The 20,908-nt window shown below is 40.2% G+C and overlaps 2 protein-coding genes and 1 long non-coding RNA gene across 6 annotated transcripts; 2 read left to right on the top strand and 1 right to left on the bottom strand.

The window, feature by feature from the left end:
• Positions 1-259: 259 nt before the first annotated feature.
• On the top strand, positions 260-2,595 carry LOC126999995 (glucosidase 2 subunit beta-like; the record flags this gene model as incomplete). The annotated part of the gene is given in 4 exon segments (XM_050863351.1): positions 260-422; positions 559-749; positions 1,197-1,340; positions 1,910-2,595. Coding segments are annotated over 4 exon segments (654 nt in total), but the record flags the coding sequence as incomplete, so codon positions are not given.
• Positions 2,596-2,735: 140 nt separating this feature from the next.
• LOC126999996 (YEATS domain-containing protein 4-like) lies at positions 2,736-11,698 on the top strand. Of its 4 annotated transcripts, none has more exons than XM_050863355.1 (7): positions 2,736-3,604; positions 5,863-5,957; positions 6,156-6,299; positions 8,019-8,156; positions 8,436-8,634; positions 9,542-9,760; positions 10,999-11,698. In XM_050863355.1, exons 2-6 carry the CDS (start codon positions 5,871-5,873, stop codon positions 9,718-9,720), a joined length of 747 nt encoding a protein of 248 aa, XP_050719312.1. In that variant the 5' UTR covers positions 2,736-3,604; positions 5,863-5,870; the 3' UTR covers positions 9,721-9,760; positions 10,999-11,698. The 4 variants fall into 4 exon arrangements, with proteins under 4 accessions (XP_050719312.1, XP_050719310.1, XP_050719313.1 ...); XM_050863353.1 differs by lacking the exon at positions 10,999-11,698 and adding an exon at positions 10,414-10,992; XM_050863356.1 differs by lacking the exon at positions 10,999-11,698 and having other exon boundaries at positions 5,863-5,951; positions 9,542-10,992.
• Positions 11,699-12,128: 430 nt separating this feature from the next.
• LOC126999997 (uncharacterized) lies at positions 12,129-20,421 on the bottom strand. Its single transcript, XR_007753685.1, has 2 exons — positions 17,847-20,421; positions 12,129-15,895 (listed from the first exon to the last, which is right to left on the bottom strand). It is a non-coding gene; the product is annotated as an uncharacterized LOC126999997 (long non-coding RNA).
• Between the last annotated feature and the right edge of the window lie 487 nt (positions 20,422-20,908).

The following is a 20,908-nucleotide window of genomic DNA, read 5'->3' as shown; positions in this document are numbered from 1 at the left end:
GGGTCTGTGTGTATATTAACCTACACCTGTTATAAACATTTTCCTCACCACTGTGTAAATGTACATAACAACCACTTTTGATGTGCTTGCTACTTCAAAGCATTATGTATACCTTCCTCACATTATGCAGCACATAAAACCTTTTGACTCAAGCCCACAGAGCACTCTTTGGGGATGGTGACATGTAGAGGGGCCAGTGAACCATCATTAGTCATGCATAGGGACACTGCCTAAACAAACACCCCTCACCCCACACCAGGATGATGGCAGTGAGGATGCAGAGGACTACGACTTGCCGGACGACTACCAGGAGGGAGACAGCAAAGAGGATGATGAGGATGACGAAGATGAAGGAGAGACACAGAAGGAGGAGGAGGAGGAAGAGCCCAAGTATGATGAGGAAACACAGAAACTTGTTGATGGTGAGTTAAGGGTTGATGCATAGCTGATGACAGTCCCTAACATCATTATTACAGTTTAGAAAATTTCAAGTTATATTTATATCAGACTAGCTCACCACCAATCTCAATGATCCTCGTCTCACCTAACCTCTAACAGCTGCCAATGAAGCCCGGGAGCAGTTTGATGAGGCAGACCGGAGGGTGAGGGACCTGACTAGAGAACTGCGGTCCCTTGAGGAGACGCAAGGCAAAGATTATGGCCCAGAGGAGGAGTTCAGGGTCCTGGAGGGCAACTGTTATGAATTCACTGACCGGGAATACACCTACCGCCTGTGCCCCTTTGACAAGGTGAGTAGGGCAGATGTGCTTTATAGTCTCATCATTCATCATCTTTGCTTTACAGAACTTAGGGTAAGCCTAGGATTAGGTTATAAGAGTAAGGACAAAAAATGTACCATGCATGTCACACATTGAGAATGCAACTGTCATATTATCTAGGGGAGGCAGTTTTGAGTGGTTAGCATGCGAGTGTGGAATCCAGGAGGACACGGGTTCATGTTCCGCCCGCCACCACAAGCTGTGATATTTTAACCACCACCTAGTGGCCTTAGATGACCCACATGTTATGCTGTCCTTTGTCTCATAGGAAGAATGTCACTTTATGAAGTATCTTTTGATGCATCAAAATAAGGCATATGCTTAATATATGACTGAATTATATTCATGTTTCAAGCTGTGTATTCCCTCTATATATTTCAGCTAGGCAATAAAAAACACTTCCTGTTTGCTTTATAGGCCATACAGAAGCCCAAATCAGGCCACGGGGAGACACGGCTTGGGCAGTGGGGTGAGTGGACTGGGCCCGAGGGAAACAAGTATAGCCGGATGCTGTACTCCAATGGCCAGGCGTGCTGGAATGGCCCCACCAGATCTGCTGATGTAAGTGCTTTGTGTTGTGAGGGGTTTCTGCTCTACTTTTCACTTACTATATGATGCAAGTCAACATGTGTTTGTAGTGAGTATTTCCTGACTGCTGTGCAGTACTTTGTAACATGTTTTGTGAATGGCTGGTACGTTCCTGTGCAGCTTCACCAAGCTTTACAGGATTTATCCAGCACATGGTACTTATTGAGAAACTTCACAAAAAAGTTTATCATGCTATCACTATAGATAAATGCTTCTGTCAATAGTTTACTCTATATATTACACATGCATAGTGCTGACAGACCCTTATTTTGCCTGTAACTTTCTTCTCGTATGCTCTCATTACATTGTCTTGCAAAATGTCTGATTATTCACCCTTTGTCCCACTTGAAGTTCCTTCATTTTTCAATAACTTTTTGTTATATTTTGTATGAAATAATGCTTTTATACTCTCTCCGCCATGGTCAGCAGGCAGATAGTTATGTTGTTCTTATATCCAGTACTATCTTGTTATACAGAAGAGTTGCTGCCAAGTATAATCTTCAGATGCTTTCATTAATTATTTTGGCACTCCCTCTCTCCAGGTCCACATATCATGCGGCACTGAAAACAAGCTAACGGCAGTGTCAGAACCAAACAGGTGCGAGTATGTGTTCCTGTTCAGCTCACCTGCCATTTGTACAAAGTCAGAAGAGGACCTGAGTGAAGAGGGCACCCAGCACAGCCACACAGAGTTGTAGGGATGGCTCATGGTGTCGTCCTAGGCTGTGTGCCCAACTTCTCCGTGTGTGTGTGTGTGTGTGTGTGCTTTTTTTTTACGAGTGCATCTGGGATATTCCAACAGTGACTTTTATATGTGATGTATTAGGTGGAAGATTACTTAGTAGTGTTGTGTAAGTTTCTGTTGTAGTTTATAAATTGTAGAATTGTGATAATTTTTGTTAGGCTATTTGGTTGATGTCTTGATTACAGTCCAGAATTTTTGTAGGTTCATCCATCAAAGGATTATATACCACCTACGTAAGACATTGCAATGGATGTTCTGATTCACTGAGTTGCAATAATAATGTTAGGAGAAATATTTTTGCAGTCTAGCTCTCTTTTTGGAGGGCTCAAGTGTAAATTTGATACTCAATAAGAAACTTTGGAATATAAGAATAAATGTGATCACTAAGTGATGTTAAAGATATAATACTGCTTAATTCAAACATAAAGACATCCAGTCATACTTGTTATTTGTTGGTAACAGCACAATATATTTAACAGTCCATGAAGTTGTTACCTTACCCAAGTTACCCCCTCAGCCCCTTGTTTTCACCAGTCCATCCACCTCAACCAGCCAGAGGTCCAGCAGATGAGTGAGCAAAGGTTTAGTCTCTGCATAGGGCACATTTCTGATATCAAGATGCTAGACTGTGAATTATGAGAAAGTCGATATTCCTTCATCAGTGCATATGTTAAAATGGGACCATCAAGCACTGCAAGTGATGGCAGTTTGGGAACAATTTTAGGCTGTTGCCTGCAGAATGTTGATGACAACTCTGGCATATTCTCAAATTTCCAAATGGAGAGTTTACGAGACTTGGGTGTGCTGTCCCTGTTAGATTTTGTGCTGCCCACTGAAAGAATGATCATATAAGTGTAGCAGGATTACAAAGTTATAAATCTAAAACAATATGGATAGACTTACTTGATGTAGAGTCATTTTAGTGCCAGTTTTGCAAGATTTCTGTAGAAACATAGTTAAAATGCATAGGTATAGGCCCTAAAAACTTTTATTAGTGGAAATTACATCTTGAGACATCCATAAAATATCTGAGCCCATTAGACTTTTCATAATTTATTTTTTTAATTTTCTTGCTTGAATCACTTCTTCTTTTGAGGTGTTCCTATTTGTATTGCTTCTTAGGTCCTCCTTGATTCTTCTTCACACTTAGATACTTTACTATGCACACGCTGCTACTTTACCCTGCACTGAGCTCTGTTTTTTCTTAAGTAGTACACTTTGTTTACACAGACTTGCTTTTTTTTTTTTCTTTTTTACTACAATAGCTTTGGGATTTTTTATTCCCTTTTCTGTCCTGTTTTTCTGCTTTTACACTTGTACTTTTATTTATCTTTTACTGCCATTCTTTTGTTTGTTTTGTACTACTACACTTGTTCTTTTATTTCTCTTTTACTGCGGATTTCTACTTGGGCTTCGAGCCTCCGTTGCAAAGGCGTTCCTCAGGCCACACACATCATCGTCATCATCGTGTGTCTTTGTTTACGCTTTGCCGGTAAGTCGAATTTATCGTGAAGTAATGCATGAAATAGTATCCAGAGCTGCCTTTTGTTGCCCTATAGGTTCACTAGGTCTCATACTTCTTCTTTTGAGGTGTTCAGCTTTGTATCTTCTCAGGCCCTCCTTGGTTCCTCACACTTCCGTCCTTCACTACGCACACTTCGTTACTTCACTGCGCACATTTACAGACTTCACCCTGCCCTGAGCTCTGTAGACTTTGCTTTTCTATTTTCTTTTTCATTGTTTTCTTCACTTAAGCTTACTCTGGCATTCATGATTAGGAATAGTAGAATACCTATTTGGTCTTCTTCTTCTTCTTCTTTTGACCTGTAACGCTTTGTATCGCTTCAATTTTTTAATCTGAAATAAAGCCACTTATATTCACTTATTCGGACATTTGTGCCCTTTTTTCGGTAAATTTGTAGCACTTCACCAGTCTCGCATTTCCGAACGAAACTAGTTTTTTTCGGTAGTTTTCGGCCTGTTTTGAATGAATATGCGTGTCATTTCTATCGCAAATCACGTGTTTTTTTTTTACCCCCCCCCCCTTCCAACCAAGAGACTAATGATTTGCGATAAAAAATTTAGAGCACATTCATTCAAAACAGACCGAAATCTACCAGAAAAAACTAGTTTCGTCCACACAGGTGCATTTAAACTAAACATAGCCCTAACATAACCTAACCTAACCTAACCTAAAACTAACCTAACCTAACACTAACCTAACCTAACACTAACCTAACCTAACCTAAAACTAACCTAACCTAACCTAACCTAACCTAAAACTAACCTAACCTAACACTAACCTAACCTGAAACGCACGCACGAACAAACACAAGGCTGGGGCTGGGAGGTGGCGGTGGGTCGGCGGGCAGTAACCCATCAACCATCAGAGCGGTCGTGTGTCACGTCCTGGCCTTGACCGCCCTCCCTCCCTCCCTCCGTTATAAATGATTTCCGAGGGGTGTTTATGGGGATGAATTTACTCAGAATGCGGAGCTCTTTCTAATGGTCAGGGTAAGAAAAGCCATCTCTAGACTGGTGTACTCCTACAATAATACCCTTTTTTCCCAGCACTGCGCGAGGAACACTTTTGCCAACTTTACCATTCTTCTTTCCGTTTCCTTTTTGTCTCCATACAGCCCCAACACTGTGCAGATCGCCCCGTTTTCCTCCTCTAGTCTCCTAGTCCACTCCTCTCCGCCTATTACCATCACTACTCCTGCCACCAACTCCCCTCTCTGCCGCTCATAGTTGCTGCATTCCACTATTAGGTGTTCTACTGTTTCCATCTGCCCTGTCCTACAGCTACAGTCCTGGTTTCCCCCGTCCCTGTTCCTGCCGTTTACCTCCAGGGTTCCTGTTCTTGCTTTAAACAATAGTTTGCTCCCCCAGTCTCCTACATGCCAGTGTACTCCCTCTGGTTTCTGTTTCCTGCTGTACCATTTTAGCGTTGACTTGCCACTCATTCCTTCCTGCCATTTGACTTGTCCGTTCCTTTCTACTGCCTTCTTCACATCCCTGATCTCCATTTCATTCCACTCTTCCCTCAGGTGTTCTCTCCTTTTCCACCTCTCTAACTCTTTCCCCCAGGTGGACTTGTTTCCACTTTCTTGCAGTATTTTCTTTGCCCATCTCTCCTCACTACTCTTTTCAATTTTCTTAAGGAAGCCTAACTTGCCCTTTACAATTCTTTCCTTGAATGTACTCCATCCCATATCTCCTCTGACGGCCTCTACCGCTGTGCTCCTAGGGGCTCCTAATCCCCACCGGCCTACTGTGTTCTGAACCTTTTCTAGCTGTGTGATGTCCCCTTCTCTGTAGTGCGTTATCTCTGATCCATAGAGGCAATATGGTACACCTACTCCTTTCCACAGACTTCGCCCTACATCATATTTGTTTACTACTCTATTGCCTCCATTTATTATCATCCCTGACATTCTCCTTGCCTTCCCTTCATTCACTTTCCTCTGTTTCTCCCCTCCTATGCCTTCCTTGCTAACCTCCATTCCTAAGTACATATATTTATCGACTACCTCCAGCACGTTGTTTCCTAGTACCCATTGGTTACTGCCTCCACTACCAAACTCCATAACCTTACATTTTCTTTCACTAAATTTCAGGTCCCACTCCCTCGTTTTCTTACCGTGCCATTATTTCACTTTTCATAACATTTGTATTCAACAGTGAAAGCAATATAAAATAAGTATATGGTACTGATAGGCATAAAACTCTTCTTTCATTATTCTTCAGATCCAAGCATGGCCCAGGCCCAGTTACAGCAACAACAGAAAGGCAGTCAATCTGCTGACTTTGGACCAGATAGTGGAGGCAGGATAAAGGTACCGGTAATGATCACAAGGAAATCTTGTAAAAGTAAAGTTTTTGTTGATGGTATAATAGACAGATGATCAGAAAAAAATGCTTATCTAAAAATGTAAGCAAGTCACAGTACTTTATGGTTGTGAATATGGGAATATAATTTACAACTTAGGTTTCAGGTAAATCTCCCTACTTTTGGTCTGCTGATGCTACTTAACTTGCAGGGATTGACAATTGTGAAGCCGCTGATCTATGGCAATGTGGCACGATATTTTGGTAAGAAGAGAGAGGAGGATGGACACACACATGAGTGGACATTGTATGTCAAGCCTTACAACAATGAAGACATGTCCAACTATGTGAAGAAGGTGAGGGGACAGCAAAATACAGCCACAAGTTAATGATTATTTTCATTAGAGTTTGCATCATCATAATTGTGATCCTCATCATCCCCATTGTGAACATTCTTGTCATGATCATCACCATTGTCATAGGTGTCATCATTGTCATCACCATCATATTTGTTGTTTTGTATCACTACCACCACCACCATCATCATCACCCAAAGGCTTTTTCAGCTGAATACATACTGTGAAAGATGTACTTGTAGATTTGCCTCCTGGCTAGGATTATAAAATTCCCAAAAAATTTGAACTAGGAAACTTTCCATGGGAATTTTCTGGAACTTTGAGAATTGAGAAAAATTTACAGGTTTGCCTATTGTGCCTATATGCTTTTTTTTCTGACTAAGATTACTGTTGTCTCCCTAGATTTTAGTTTTAGAGGGCTATTAGTGAATGTCCCTTATCCCAGTGGTGGCGCAGGCAGGATTGTTTAAGTGATGCCTATTGAGGCACATGGCGCCCTAACCTGACCTAACAAAACCCTTAACAGTCACTATATTACTAATGAGACTTTCTGTACAACAAAGTAAGGTCATTCTTTGTTGATTTACACCACAGTGTGCTGCCAATAATGTGTTTGAAGATACCCTAAACTTAACCTAACAAAGCCCCAAATAATTACAATAGGCCTTGACTCAGAAATTTCATATATGCTTCCTTACTAATGAAACTTTCTATACAACAAAGTGAGGTCATTCTTTGTTGATTTATACCATAAGTTGCTGGCAATCATGAGTTTGAAGAAACCCTAAACTCAGTGGTGGGCACGGTTCCGCTAATCCCGCTAAATGCTAATTAGCGAAGCTAATTTTTCCGTTAGCTGTTTAGTGTTTTCGCTAACTTTTGGAAACAGTTGGTGGACCAATTAGCTTCCGCTAAATGTAGTTCATCCTCCGCTAACTTTAAGTCCACTAAAAAATTCATACAAGTTTGTTCTTGTCTTTCTGCATTGCTATTGCAAGTTCATATATAAGGCATTTCTGTACATCTTTATCATCATCTGATTTTGGCATGCTATACCTTTCTGGAAAGGTCTATGTCTAAGCTACAACATATTGAAATTTCAGGTCACTAGGTCTGTTTTTAAGGGTTTTAGAGGCAAAATACTAAACAAGCTAAATCCATATAAAAAAGTTATCAGTTAGCGTTAGGTTCCATTAATTTCTTTATCGGTTTAGCAGTTTAACATAAGCGATGCTAACTTTTTAGTTAGTGGATTGCCAGTTAGTGAAATAACTTTTCAGTTAGCGGTGCCCAGCACTGCCTAAACTTAACCTAACCTAACAAAACCCCAAACAGTTACTATAGCTAGGTCTCGACTCAGAAAAATAATATATGCTTCCTTATTAATGAGACTTTCTTTACAATAAAGTGAGGTCATTCTTTGTTGATTTATACCATAAAGTGCTGGTTATCAAGTGTTTCAAGATACCCTAAACTTAACCTAACCTAACAAAACCTCAAACAGTTACTATAGGTCTTAACTCAAAAAATTCATATATGCTTCCTTACTAATGAGATTTTCTATACAACAAAGTGAGGCCATTCTATAAGGTACTGGCTCTCATGTGTTGGATATAAATGAAATTAAAGAAAAAAATTATGGGAAATAAAATTAATACATAAGTTGACATTTTACTTTGTTTTCTGTACAGTGAAGGTAACACTTAAACCGTATTCCAGATCCACTTCAAGTTACATGAGAGCTATGCTGACCAGAACAGAGTGCTGACCAAGCCACCGTATGAGGTTACTGAAACAGGTTGGGGAGAGTTTGAAATTGTCATCAAAATATTCTTCCATGATCCCAATGAAAGACCTGTAAGTTGTTGTGTTGTACTAAGGAATATGTTTTCTTCAGTTCATTCTTTTCTTCACTGTTTACATGATCAACATTAGATAAATTCTTCCTGTTATATGGAGACTGATATTGAAATGGCAAAAATGAGATTTCAGTTAAAACTAAGAAAGTTTTCTCACACAAAAGAGCAGAAACCTTAATTTTTTTCTTACTTAACCAAGACAATCTTATTCACAACATAACTGGAATGGAATTCTGTGGTGGAAGAGATAATATAGGCAATTGTTTTCATCTTTCAGGTCACAATATACCACATCCTCAAGCTGTTTCAGTCTCCCCCTGGCACCACTCCAGCAGCAGTTACAGGAGACTTCAAGAAGCCACTGGTCTCAGAGTTTTATGAGGAACTCATCTTCCAGGACCCGTCAGCCATGATGCGTCAGCTTCTTACCAACACCCGACAGTTGACCCTCGGGGAGTACAAGCATGACACTGACTGTGAGCATCATTATGGGTGTCTGTCTGAGTCTGTCTTTGTGTCTATTTATATATGTCTGTCTATATTTATTTCACTATGTATCTGTTTGTCTATTTCTACATCCCATGTATTTATGTGTTGTTTTATCTTTTTATGGATCCATCTAATTTAACTTTCAGTGTCATTCTATCTATCTGTATCAATTTTTGTCTATGTATTTGCATTGATCTATGTACATCTGTTACCAATCTAGTAGCCTATCCATCTACGGTATCTATATATCTACATGAACTAACTGACTGGGAGCACATGCCAGGGGGAGGATCATTTCACTCACCCTTTGCCTGCACCCTTGACTGTCCCTCTGAACAAGTCCTCATGCAGTTACCCTTCCCATTCTAAGCCACTTTTGGTAGGATCAGCCAACTAGTAATGGTTAAGCCTGTAGGTAAGTGAACTTACTCGTTACAAGGAGAACCAAACAGAGAGAATTGGCTTTTCTTTTTCTCTCTACGAGGCAGCTTAACGGACCCATATGGCATAATTCCTGCAATTACGTTTCTGCCTTGGGAAACATACAAGCAGAAGTGCTTGGTTTCCTCATAACAGTTAAGTTCACTTACCTGTGGGCTTAACCGTTAGACTTGCCTCAGCCATGAGTTACAAGGGCTTCCCCTATGGCGTATGCACCCACCTTTACCTTTAATCATCACCGACTTTCAAACATTTGGCAGTAATTCATTAATTCATCAGAGTTTGGGATAAGGTTAATAGTGAAATAAGCTTTCATTTCACAGACTTTGGAGAAAATGTAGGATGCATAAACTTTGATGTCTCAGAAAAATTATGGTTAAGTGATAGTTAATATGCCCTTATGAAGAGTAGTAATATGAATATATATTATGATGACTATTTTTTATATTTCAGTTGAGGAGAAGAAAGAAAAAACTATAAAGAACTTACTGAATGCCAAAGAAAAGATTTCAAATGAAATTGTTGACCTGAGGGAAAAAGTGAAGCTGGCCAAAGACACCGTAGCAAAGTTCAAAGAAGAGATCAGTAAATACCAGGGAGATATTCCTGTGGATGTGTCTGGGCTCTCCTAGTGAAGGGTGGATGGCTGGGGCCTTTTCCAGCAATTTCCTTGTAAGTTACTGTGTGTCTCAGATTGTACATTGTGTGTGTGTGTGTGTATGTGTGTGTATACTTAACCCTTTCCATCTGTGACTCAGACGTCGGTGTCACAGTATGGAAAGGGTCAAGAGGAAATGGAAGAGGATTAATCCTCTTCTAAACCTCTCAATCCTCCTCTAAATTCCTCTTAATCCTCTTCCATTTCCTCTTAAGAGGTTTAGAAGAGGATTAAGAGCAAATGGAAGAGGATTAAGAGGTTTAGAAGAGGACTAACGGTGACGCTGACGTCGGCGTCGCCGGAGTGAAGGGGTTAATTAAACTTTGCAAGCATCCTTCAGTAACATAATTCTTTATAGGTACTATAGATTTTTATATTTAAAAAAAAAGGTGTTTAGTTTCAATTGACTCATTTGTCTTTTGTACACCCCACAACTTGCAGATCATTAGAGATGAGATGTAAGAAGACCCACTTTGTTAGTGTTTGAGTATTTTTTAATGATTTCTTTTCTTGACAGCCTTAGTAACAATAAGTTTCAGTCATGCATCAAAAGGTGGGTAAGCCAAAGTTACCTATCCCATATAGCTTGAATGTCTAACTTTCACTATGTGGTGTGATTTTCCCATTGTAATTGTTTATAGTCAGACCTCTCATATTATTTCTTTAGAGTTGCTGTGGGCAGAAACATTTGCTGTACTCAAGCGTCTACCTTTTTAACTCCCTCCAAGGCAGAAGCATCCACTTTCACCTTGCTAACACTCCTTCATTTCATATTCCCTCTTTTGTACTAGACCTCATCTTGTATTTCAAAAGGAACTGTTTTCTTATAGATACCACATTTGTAATTATATTTCTCCTCCTATTCTTCATGTGAAAAAGTACACCATTGATTTACATTTGATTATCTCTACTGATACCAGTCATGGCAAACCCTTTTCATTAGTCATATGGTCATATCACCTTTTCCATGTATGTTACAGATTTCTCATTAAATTTATCAGTTACTTGGGCCCTTGATCTCTAACTGTCGTGTTTCAGCCACATCTCACTTGCATACATCTACATAATTACAATTATTTCATTGTAGTCCTTTTTTTATGTTTAACATGCCCATTGCTCAAAGTTTTTATCATACACTTTACTGACATCACCATCTATAAGCGTTTCTCACACATTATGTTGTTTAAAGTTGTGATCAATATAATCTTGACGTAAGTGTATAAAAAATAAAATATGATTTTGTATACTACAGGAGAGTTGTATCCTTACCTTGCTGAACAGTGTAAGAGTGGGTTAGAAAGGACAGGGAGCCAAACAAAGGTATGTGTAAGTTTACTTTTTAAGTTCTTTTTAAGAAAACAAAACTATTATGTATGTATTTGTATGTGTATGTTTTATTGGACACTGTCAGGTAAAGTTGGGGGCATAGCTGTGAGTTGCCTCAGTGCTTAGCTCCACATTGGCCTTTGAGCCTTTGGTGGGAAGAATCCAGTACCCTGGGACACATGGCCAGTGTGACATTCTGGCTATCACAGTTTACCTTCCTCAGGTTTCCCCAGGTACCCATTTATTGATTAGTCTAAAAGGGAGGATGAACAGCTGGGTAGGCTGCACACCAACTTCCTGGGCTGGCATTCAACTCTGACCCCATGGATTCATAGCTAGGCATGCTAACCACTGCACCACAGAGGACAAGGTGGTGAACTTAAATTCATATGCCCCCTGTGCCAGGGTTATGATGAAAAGTTTGGGCGCAAAGATGGATGGGAGGGCTAGCAGAAAACCCCTCTTTGGGATAAAGGGAGGTGTTCCCAGGCCTAAGTCAGGGTCTCCTCCCACTGTGTAGAGTCAACATGCATTTTGGAGCAAGTTGTTTTACTTACCCTGTCTGCCCTTCCAAATGGGAAAAAGAGTGCAATGGTCCATGGTCACATTGATGATTCTGGCTTCCACATTCAGGGAGACTTGCCCCTACACCATGCACCCCCATATATATATATATATATATATATATATATATATATATATATATATATATATATATATATATATATATATTATATATATATATATATATATATATATATATATATATATATATATATATATATATATATATATATATATATATATATATATATATATATATATATATATATATATATATATATATATATATATATATATATGGCTCTATTAAATATGATGAATAAAGTAACACAAAATAACCCCAAATATGTTATGGCCATCTTGGAGAAGACTTATTTATGGCATTTAAACCCATGAAGGATGTGGAACATGTGTAGGCAGGGAAGACTTACTAGTAAGGGATAGGGGACAAGGTGACATGGACATAAATTGAGGAAAATGATAAAGAAAGGATGTAAAGAAGATTGGCTTCCCCAATAGTATCATTGATATTTTGAATAGCTTAGATACAGAACTAATTAGAGCTAAGAACATCCATAAATTTAAAGCAGAGATGGAAAGAAGCATAGTGAACAATACTAGCTCTGCTGAAATACTTTAAACTACAAATAATTAAACACACACACACATACACACACATTGGGTACCATATATTCTCAAGAACTAAAGTTTACAGGTACATTTGCCATTGGTGATGCAGTGCTTTTGCTAATTTTGATCAAAAGTTTCATACACCTTATATACTACATACTCTAGTTTGCAGGACCTCCCTTCATATACCAAGTTAATAATTATGTGTTCTATGTTTAGTCATTCTCAAAAGATTAAGGTAGGTAAAGGTGGGTGCATACACTATAGCTGATATAATTTTTATCTTAATATATTTCTTCAACTAGTTTTCATTTTGTAGTTGCCTTGAGCATATTTATTTACAAGGTTGACCTTATTAATCATATAATTATCTTTTGATAAACACATCGTATGCAATAGCCAGTTTCTACCTATCGTTTTCCATTTGAAGGATCATCCAGTGTGTGTGTGTGTGTGTGTGCACGCTTCTTTTAGCATTGTTGTATTTCTGTTGTTATCAGCCATAGATGTTTTCAGTCCTTGTTGTTTATAGTAACATTATGAAATTCTGGGTTAATTAAAATGAATTTCAAATGTAAAAGATATATTTTCACTGGGTGATTAATATGGGTTTACATGTTATAGCATTTGGAAAATAAGGTCAGTTTTCTATAAAGTTATTTTCATCATCAAAAGTTAAGAAGTTAAATATATAAGCAAAATATCAAAGAATGCAGTTTTATACAATGCTCTGCCTGTATATATTTGCTAGAAGATTACCGTCATCTCGTGGACTGTACTGGCTATTAGTTCACAATGGTGATGCTTTACCCTTTGTTTACCAACTTTTTGCAATTTTGGTGTTGCCTACCACAGCACTGTGTGCTTTACGTAAAATACTTATTTTAGGATCAAAAGTTGAAATAACCATGCCTTGATAAATAATACCCATCTGTCATCAAATTCAACTATACTAGAGATGCTAGAAAGCAAAATACAGCCATGAGTGAAATATTCGGGAGACGAAACCTATAATGTTGCCTTTTGCTGTTCATGAGGTGGATACGGGCCCGCGTGCATTCGGCACTCAGTGCTTAATAAAGAGACACAAACCTCAAAACCTGCGAGCAATGAAAAATATATATTTTTCCTGACTAGCAGGTGCTGTGTTAGGACATTTGACTCCAAACAGTAACTTGTATTCTGGAATCTTGAAATAGAAAATTGAACTGAGTTCACTGTGAAGAGCATTATAATTTGACAGTTCTCTGGGTGACTGAGTGTGGCTCTGCATGTATAGCCAATACTGGCTATTCTACACAACAGTTGAATTAATCTGTTGGTTCCTTATTAATCAGTTTAAATGCTGGCATGCAATTGGTGGAAGATTATTCTTGATCAAATACGGAGCAATATTTTAAATAACCTGCTGATCTCCTATTAACCGTTTCACAACTTTACATGCTGGTGTATGCTCAAAGGTAGATCTTCATCTAACTCACAAGATTGTGTGGAACTAAAGATGATGGTGAAGAGGGCATGTGGGAGCAGGGTTGTGGATGAGAGTTTCAGGGGGCAACCACCAATGAAATTAATTTATAGAGAAGAGGATTATTGGAGTGGGAGATGACAGGCAAGGCATCAAATGTTCTTAGATGGAGTGCCAGAACAGGGAAAGTTGGAGAAACTTCTTCTGTGGCCACCTTATGGCAAGTTCCTGTGAGAGATCAGGACATAGGAGATGGGGGTAAGTAGGTGGGCCATCAGAGATCCTGAAGTCTTCTGCAAGGTTGTGGGTGGGTTGTTCATCAGAGACAAGTGTTCTGTAGGGGAGTAGGTGGGTGGCTTGTTAGATGGTGAAGTGTTTTGCAGGGAAGTAGGTGGGTGGCTTTCTATGAAGTGTTTTGCAGGGGAGTAGGTGGGTGGCTTGTTAGATGGTGAAGTATTTTGCAGGGAAGTAAGTGGGTAGCTTGTTAGATGGTGAAGTGTTTTGCAGGGAAGTAAGTGGGTAGCTTGTTAGATGGTGAAGTGTTTTGCAGGGGAGTGGGTGGGTGGCTTGTTAGGTGGTGAAGTGTTTTGCAGGGGAGTGGGTGGGTGGCTTGTTAGATGGTGAAGTGTTTTGCAGGGGAGTGGGTGGGTGGGTGGCTTGTTAGGTGGTGAAGTGTTATACAGGGGAGTGGGTGGGTGGCTTGTTAGGTGGTGAAGTGTTATACAGGGGAGTGGGTGGGTGGCTTGTTAGGTGGTGAAGTGTTATACAGGGGAGTGGGTGGGTGGCTTGTTAGGTGGTGAAGTGTTCTGCAGGGGAGTGGGTGGGTGGCTTGTTAGGTGGTGAAGTGTTTTGCAGGGGAGTGGGTGGGTGGCTTGTTAGGTGGTGAAGTGTTATACAGGGGAGTGGGTGGGTGGCTTGTTAGGTGGTGAAGTGTTTTGCAGGGAAGTGGGTGGGTGGCCTATTAGAGATTGTGTCGTGTTCTGCAGAGGAGTGGATTGGCTGTGTGGCTCATCAGAGACTAAAGTGTTCTACATAGGAATGTGTGGGTGGCTCATCAGAGAATATGAATTGTTCTGCAGGTGGGCAAGTGGGTGGCTCATGAGAGATTGTGAAATGTTCTGCATGGGACCAGGTGGGTAGCCCATTAAAGAAGAAGTGTTATCCAGGGGAGCAGGTGGGTGACTCATTAGAGACTGTGAAGAGTTCTGCATGGGAGCAGGTGGGTGGCTCATCAGAGAATATGAAGTGTTCTGCAGGGAAGCAGGTGAGTGGCCCATTAAAGAAGAAGTGTTATCCTGGGGAGCAGGTGGGTGGCTCATATAGGATGAAGTGTTCTGCAGGGGAGTGGGTAGGTGGCTCATCAGAGATTGTGAAGTGTTCTGCAGGTGAGTTGGTGGGTGGCCCATTAAAGATGAAGTGTTCTGTTGGTGAGCGGATGGGTGGCTCATTAAGGATGAAGTGTTCTGTAAGGGAGTGGGTGCATAGCTCATCAGAAACTGTGAAGTGTTCTGCAGGGGAGTGGGTGGGTGGCTCATCAGGGGTTGTGAAGTGTTCTGCATGGGACCAGGTGGGTGGCCCATTAATGAAGAGGTGTTTTCCTGGGGAGTGGGTGGGTGGCTCATTAGAGACTGTGAAGCATTTTGCTGGTAATCAGGTGGGTGGCTCATTAGAGACTGTGAAGTATTTTGCTGGTAATCAGGTGGGTGGCTCATTAGAGACTGTGAAGTATTTTGCTGGTAATCAGGCAGGTGGCTCATTAGAGACTGTGAAGCATTTTGCTGGTAATCAGGTGGGTGGCTCATCAGAGGTTGTGAAGTGTTTTGCAGGGGAGTGGGTGGGTGGCTGATTAAAGGCTGTGACATGTTTTCAGGGGTACTGGTGGGGGTTCTTCAATATTCAGTTACAGAGGGTTGTTCTGCAGGGGAGTGTTGGGTGGGTCTTCAGTGATGGTGGGGTGTTCTGCAGGGGAGTGATGAGAAGTTCTTCAGTCTTCAGTGATGGCAGGATGTTCTGCAGGGGAGTGATAAGGAGTTCTTCAGTCTTCAGTGATGACAGGATGTTCTGCAGGGGAGTGATAGAGTTCTTCAGTGATGGCAGGATGTTCTGCAGAGGAGTCAAATGCCAGTTGGGATTTCTTCAGTCTTCAGTGATGGTGGGTGTTCTGCAGAGGAGTCAAATGCCAGTTGTTGAGACAAAGAATGTTCTTCAGTGGAATAAAAGGTCAGCTCATATATGGATAATATATATTCTTTATATGAATCCAAAAGTTATTGTTATGAAAGAGGTGGATTTAATGGGTCAGGTTGTACTTGGTGTAGGGGGCTCTGGGACAGTATTTGGTGGTATTTATCTGGTTATACAACCATTGCACTGCTAACTAGGGGTCAGTGGGGACAAAATCCTCTCCCCATTAGTAGGTGGTTAGGTCTGGTTAGATTGAGATAAGGGGAGATTGGATCTTTTCCGTTTGGCGTACAGCGCTAAAATTAATTTTAATATAGATTTTCTTATGTATTTTTGTCCGTAGAATCCGAATATGACAACCGCTTATGGAGAAAAAGCAGTTTTTTTAATTTTTTTCACGCTGCAGCCAGCCTCAAAATAGCTAGAGGGCTTAGGTCGGGAGCATTAAACTACTCCAACTTACGACCTCCCCTAATAACCAGGGGGGGCTACGCCCTGGACCCCTCATGTATATGTGACTTATTTCAGAGGAGGTATTTCTGCAGCCTCGCCAGCCAGCACCAGAGGCGACGCGCTTTGTAAACATTATCCCATATTTTCAAGAGTAAAAAAAAAGTCCTTGAATTGGATTTTCAAAGCGTTTCCATGACTGCTGAAGGTTTGCAAACGGAATACTGAATATTACGACTTTTTAAAGTTTGAATTCCTTCAGTAATAGATAGGAAGAAAATAACTTTAAAGGCAAATAAAAAAAATTTCTCCAAAAAAATAATGTGATATTCTGATTCTACGGACAAAAATACATAGAAAAATCTATATTAAAATTACTTTTAGCGCTGTACGCCAAACGGAAAAGACCCGAGATTAGGGAGGGTGAACAGGGTATTAGGCTTTATAACATGACGGTAACCAACAAAAGTGCAGAGGTCATCCTCATACTCTATTTAGCATTAGTTAGGCCACACTTAGATTATGCTGTCCAGTTTTGGTGCCCACACTACAGAATGGACATTAACTTGCTAGAATCAATTTAGAGGAGGATGACCAAGATGATTCTGGGGCTTAGGAACCTCCCATACCAAGATAGGCTGAAACATGTCGACTTACATTCTCTAGAAAGACGAAGAGTGCGGGGAGATCTGATAGAAGTATTCACATGGGTCAAGGGTTACAATAAAGGCGATATAAGTAAAGTACTGAGAATTAGCCAGCAGGATAGAACACGCAGTAATGGATTTAAATTAGAAAAGTATAGAGTTAGGAGGGAAATAGGCAGACATTGGTTTAGTAATAGGGTGGTGGGGGGAGTAGAATAAACTCAGCAATCACATAGTGAGTGCAGTTACGATAGCTTGTTTTAACCCGGTAGCAGCGGGGATCATGTTTCTTAATGGTCCCTCCAAGCGAGAAAAATGAGAAAAAATCGCCCCTCACAAACCATTTCATAATATATATCAAAGCATTTGTGATCAGATTATGTATCATCTATTTTGTGGGGTTTATATCATGGCACAAATTTGGCCCGTTGCTGCTACACGGTAAAGCCACAAATTTGGCCTGCCGCTGCTACTGGGTTAAGAGTAGACTTGATAACTACATGGACGAGAATGACAGGTGGTAGTGGGTGGGAATCTGGAGCTGCCTTGTGTAGGCCATTCGGCCTCTTGCAGTCTCCCTATGTTCTTGTGTTCTTATTTCTGCATATTGTGAGGGGAAAACTTATATTTCTGGTGAGTTTTGATGTTAGCGATTTATTTGTGAAGTACTTGTCTTCAGAAATCACTTGAGAAGGGGGAGGGGAGAAAGAAATTCGAGAAACTATTGATTTCTATGAGAAAGGGTCAGCAAACTGATTGAAAATAAATCAAAACTTGCCAGAAATAACCGGTTTGTCGGTCATTGTGAAATAGGTGGATTTAGATATTTACCGTTCGTGTAGGGGGCTCATGAACTGTACTTGGTGTAGGTGTCATAAAAGACTCAGAGGGGACACTGTACTTGTCGCGGGGTGCTCAGGAACGGCTAGAAAGTCCAATCACAATCACGGATCTCGGTTGGCGGCGAGTCCTCTGCAGTCTGCACAACTATCAGCCACCCGCTCTCTTTACGCTCTCCAGGGCCGGTAAATGTTTCCTCGGACCAGACCATAATATACACCCTCTTCCCTTGACACACAAAACCAGGTCTAGGCTTGGGTCGTGCGGGTAATGGGGCTGCTGCTCTCAGGGTGCTCGAGGGACGCCAGCTGGGTGTCAACAAGCAGACAGCGATACGGTGAGTCGGTGACGGCGGGGCGCGGGGGGCACCAAGCTGAAAATTATACTGCGATAGTGTATTACAGAGTTAAGTAATACTGTACCATTAAAAAGCAAAGTGTGTGAATAAACAGAAGAGAGGACCGAGAGGAGAAGGACCTAAGCGTTACAGGTCAAAAGAAGATGAACAAGAAGGGCACGAAGCTGAAAATTTTAATGGAAGCTGAAAATTTTAGTGCGATAGTGTATTGCAGAGTAAAGTTAAGTAATACTGTGCCATTGAAAAGCAAAGTGTGTGAATAAACAGGAGAGGACCGAGAGCTAGGGGAAGGAAGCGTTACAGGTTAATAAAAAATGAAAAAAAGCACGAAGCTGAATTTTTTTTGTATTATAGAGAGGAAAGTTAAGTAATACAGAACCATTGAAAAGCAAAGAGTGTGAATAAACAGAAGAGACCGAGAGGGGAAGAACTGATCATGAGAAGCGGTACAAAGCGTTACAGGTCAAAAGAAGATGATGAAGAAGGGCACCAAGCTGAATATTCCTAGTGCGATAATGTATTCAGAAAGTTAAGTAATACTGTACCATTGAAAAGCAAAGTGTGTGAATAAACAGAAGAGAGGACCGAGAGGAGGAGGACCTATAAGCGTTACAGGTCAAAAGAGGATGAAGAAGGGCACGAAGCTGAAAATTCTGGTGCGACTTTTTTTTTTTTTTTTTTTTCGGTATTTCGTTGGGGATTACAGAGAGGAAAGTTAAGTACTATACCATTAAAAAGCAAAGTGTGTGAATAAACAGATGAGAGGACCGAGAGGATCGAAGGACTGATCATGAGATTGAGAAGCGACAAAGCGTTACAGGTCAAAAGAAGATGAAGAAGAAGGGTACGAAGCTACTGGAAGGCGCGGTAGATTTAATGATTCTTCTCTGTGGTAGAAAGGAATAGGCGAAACAGGTGTGACTCATAAAATTCTCTTGTTCGGTATAAGTTCGGTTTCTGCTGAAATTATGCCAAGTAGTATACATATGACCTACTAACAGCTTCTTTTTCTTCTGGAGTGTTTTAGGGGTCTGGTTGGGGAGAGTGCTAGTCTTAAAAGATAAACAAGACTGTTATTAGGGAGATAAAGAAAACAAGTTCAGTAGGATTAGTGACCAAGGTAAATATATAGAACTGCACCCAGTTTTTATATAGAGCAAACCAGCCATGATACCTGGGTACTAACACTCTGCATTTTCTGTTACGCTTTCCAAGGTATGTCTACATGGATTTACATAGTTATTCAGGTCACACAGGCCTTATGGTCCTTACTAGGTGGTCTCCTTTAAACTACCTAAGTGAAATTACATCGAATGAAATGCCCATGACGACTTTGCCTTTCTACTCACTGAATGTGAAGGTGAAGGAGGTGATGGTAGAGCATAATTTTAAGTGAATCAAATGGACCCAAACCACAAAAATAGTAATATATTGCCACTTTGGATAGTAACCCAATGCCACTAAAGTATAGTAACCCAATGCCACTAAAGTATAGTAACCCAATGCCACTAAAGTATAGTAACTCATTATGACTGGAGAGTAGATTTGGAGATATTCTCAGTATTATATAATTTTAACTGAATTTTACTGCATGCATTTATCAGAAAATAATACGAAGGGGTTCTCATGTGTGAAGCTTCTCTTTCTAATCAAAATTAAGAAAAATAATTCCCTCTTGAAAACTTATGAGGGCCCCAAGATGTATCTTATCCAGCTGACTGATGTTCTCTACATTTTTTCCATAAATTTATTCTGTTTCATCAGGATATTACAGTCGGCCCCTCACTGCAGCAGAAGAGAAACTAACTTTAACTGTTCATGCACTGCCTCTCTCCACAATCAATCCCTTGCCATCAAACTCACTACAGTACTCACCTACTCTGTTAATCCATTTCCATGGTGATTTTCCCCCTGATATATACAGTACTCTTTGTGATGCTTTCATACACTAACAAACTCACCCTAATTCATACTCTCACAGGTCCAAACTGTCTTGGTACCATTGTTCACCCTTCCAACTCTTCTGAAGTCCACTCCCCTTGTCACACATGTACCAGAACTCATTTCCTCATTTATTCTTCCAACCTGTCTAAACCATAGAGTAACACTTCACCATTCAATTCTTTGTCCACTTTTCTTTCTGTCACACCCAGTTAAAACATAGATCCTCATTCATTTTTACCACATATCCAAACCATCTCTCAGCACCACTATGTTCAGAATTTTTAATTCTGTCCCTTATGTTACAGAGAAGGTAGAGAGCTAAGCTAGAAGGAAGACTGCACAATATGGAAATGAGTTCATCTTCAGCTGTATGGTGACTGGATAGCAGGCAGGTAGTAGATAAGCATGGGTTGCTATAGTATGCTTGTTGGTTGTGGGCTAGAGTAGCATATAACAGTGCTTTTCAACTAATTTTGTCGTCATCCATCTGTTTTAAAAGATATTGAGAAAGCTGTGTCTATTGATGTTAAGAAACTGAATAAATGTCACTATATAGTTCTGAAACCACTAGTTTGGGGTCAAACTTTATACTTTATATAACTAAAAATAAGAACAGACCAGAACCTTTTGTAAGTTGACTTTTTTGTTCTATTTCACTTACTTTATCTCCTAAAAGAAGGGCATGGTTTTTATAGAATGTTCTCATGAAAATGTAAAATAAGAGCCTCTACTTTATTGTTCATTCATATCG

The sequence above is a fragment of the Eriocheir sinensis genome, chromosome 17 (genome assembly GCF_024679095.1).
Source record: "Eriocheir sinensis breed Jianghai 21 chromosome 17, ASM2467909v1, whole genome shotgun sequence".
NCBI lineage: Eukaryota > Metazoa > Arthropoda > Malacostraca > Decapoda > Varunidae > Eriocheir > Eriocheir sinensis.
The sequence above is the reverse complement of the archived record's forward strand: the minus strand, read 5'-3'. Positions and strand labels throughout refer to the sequence as shown.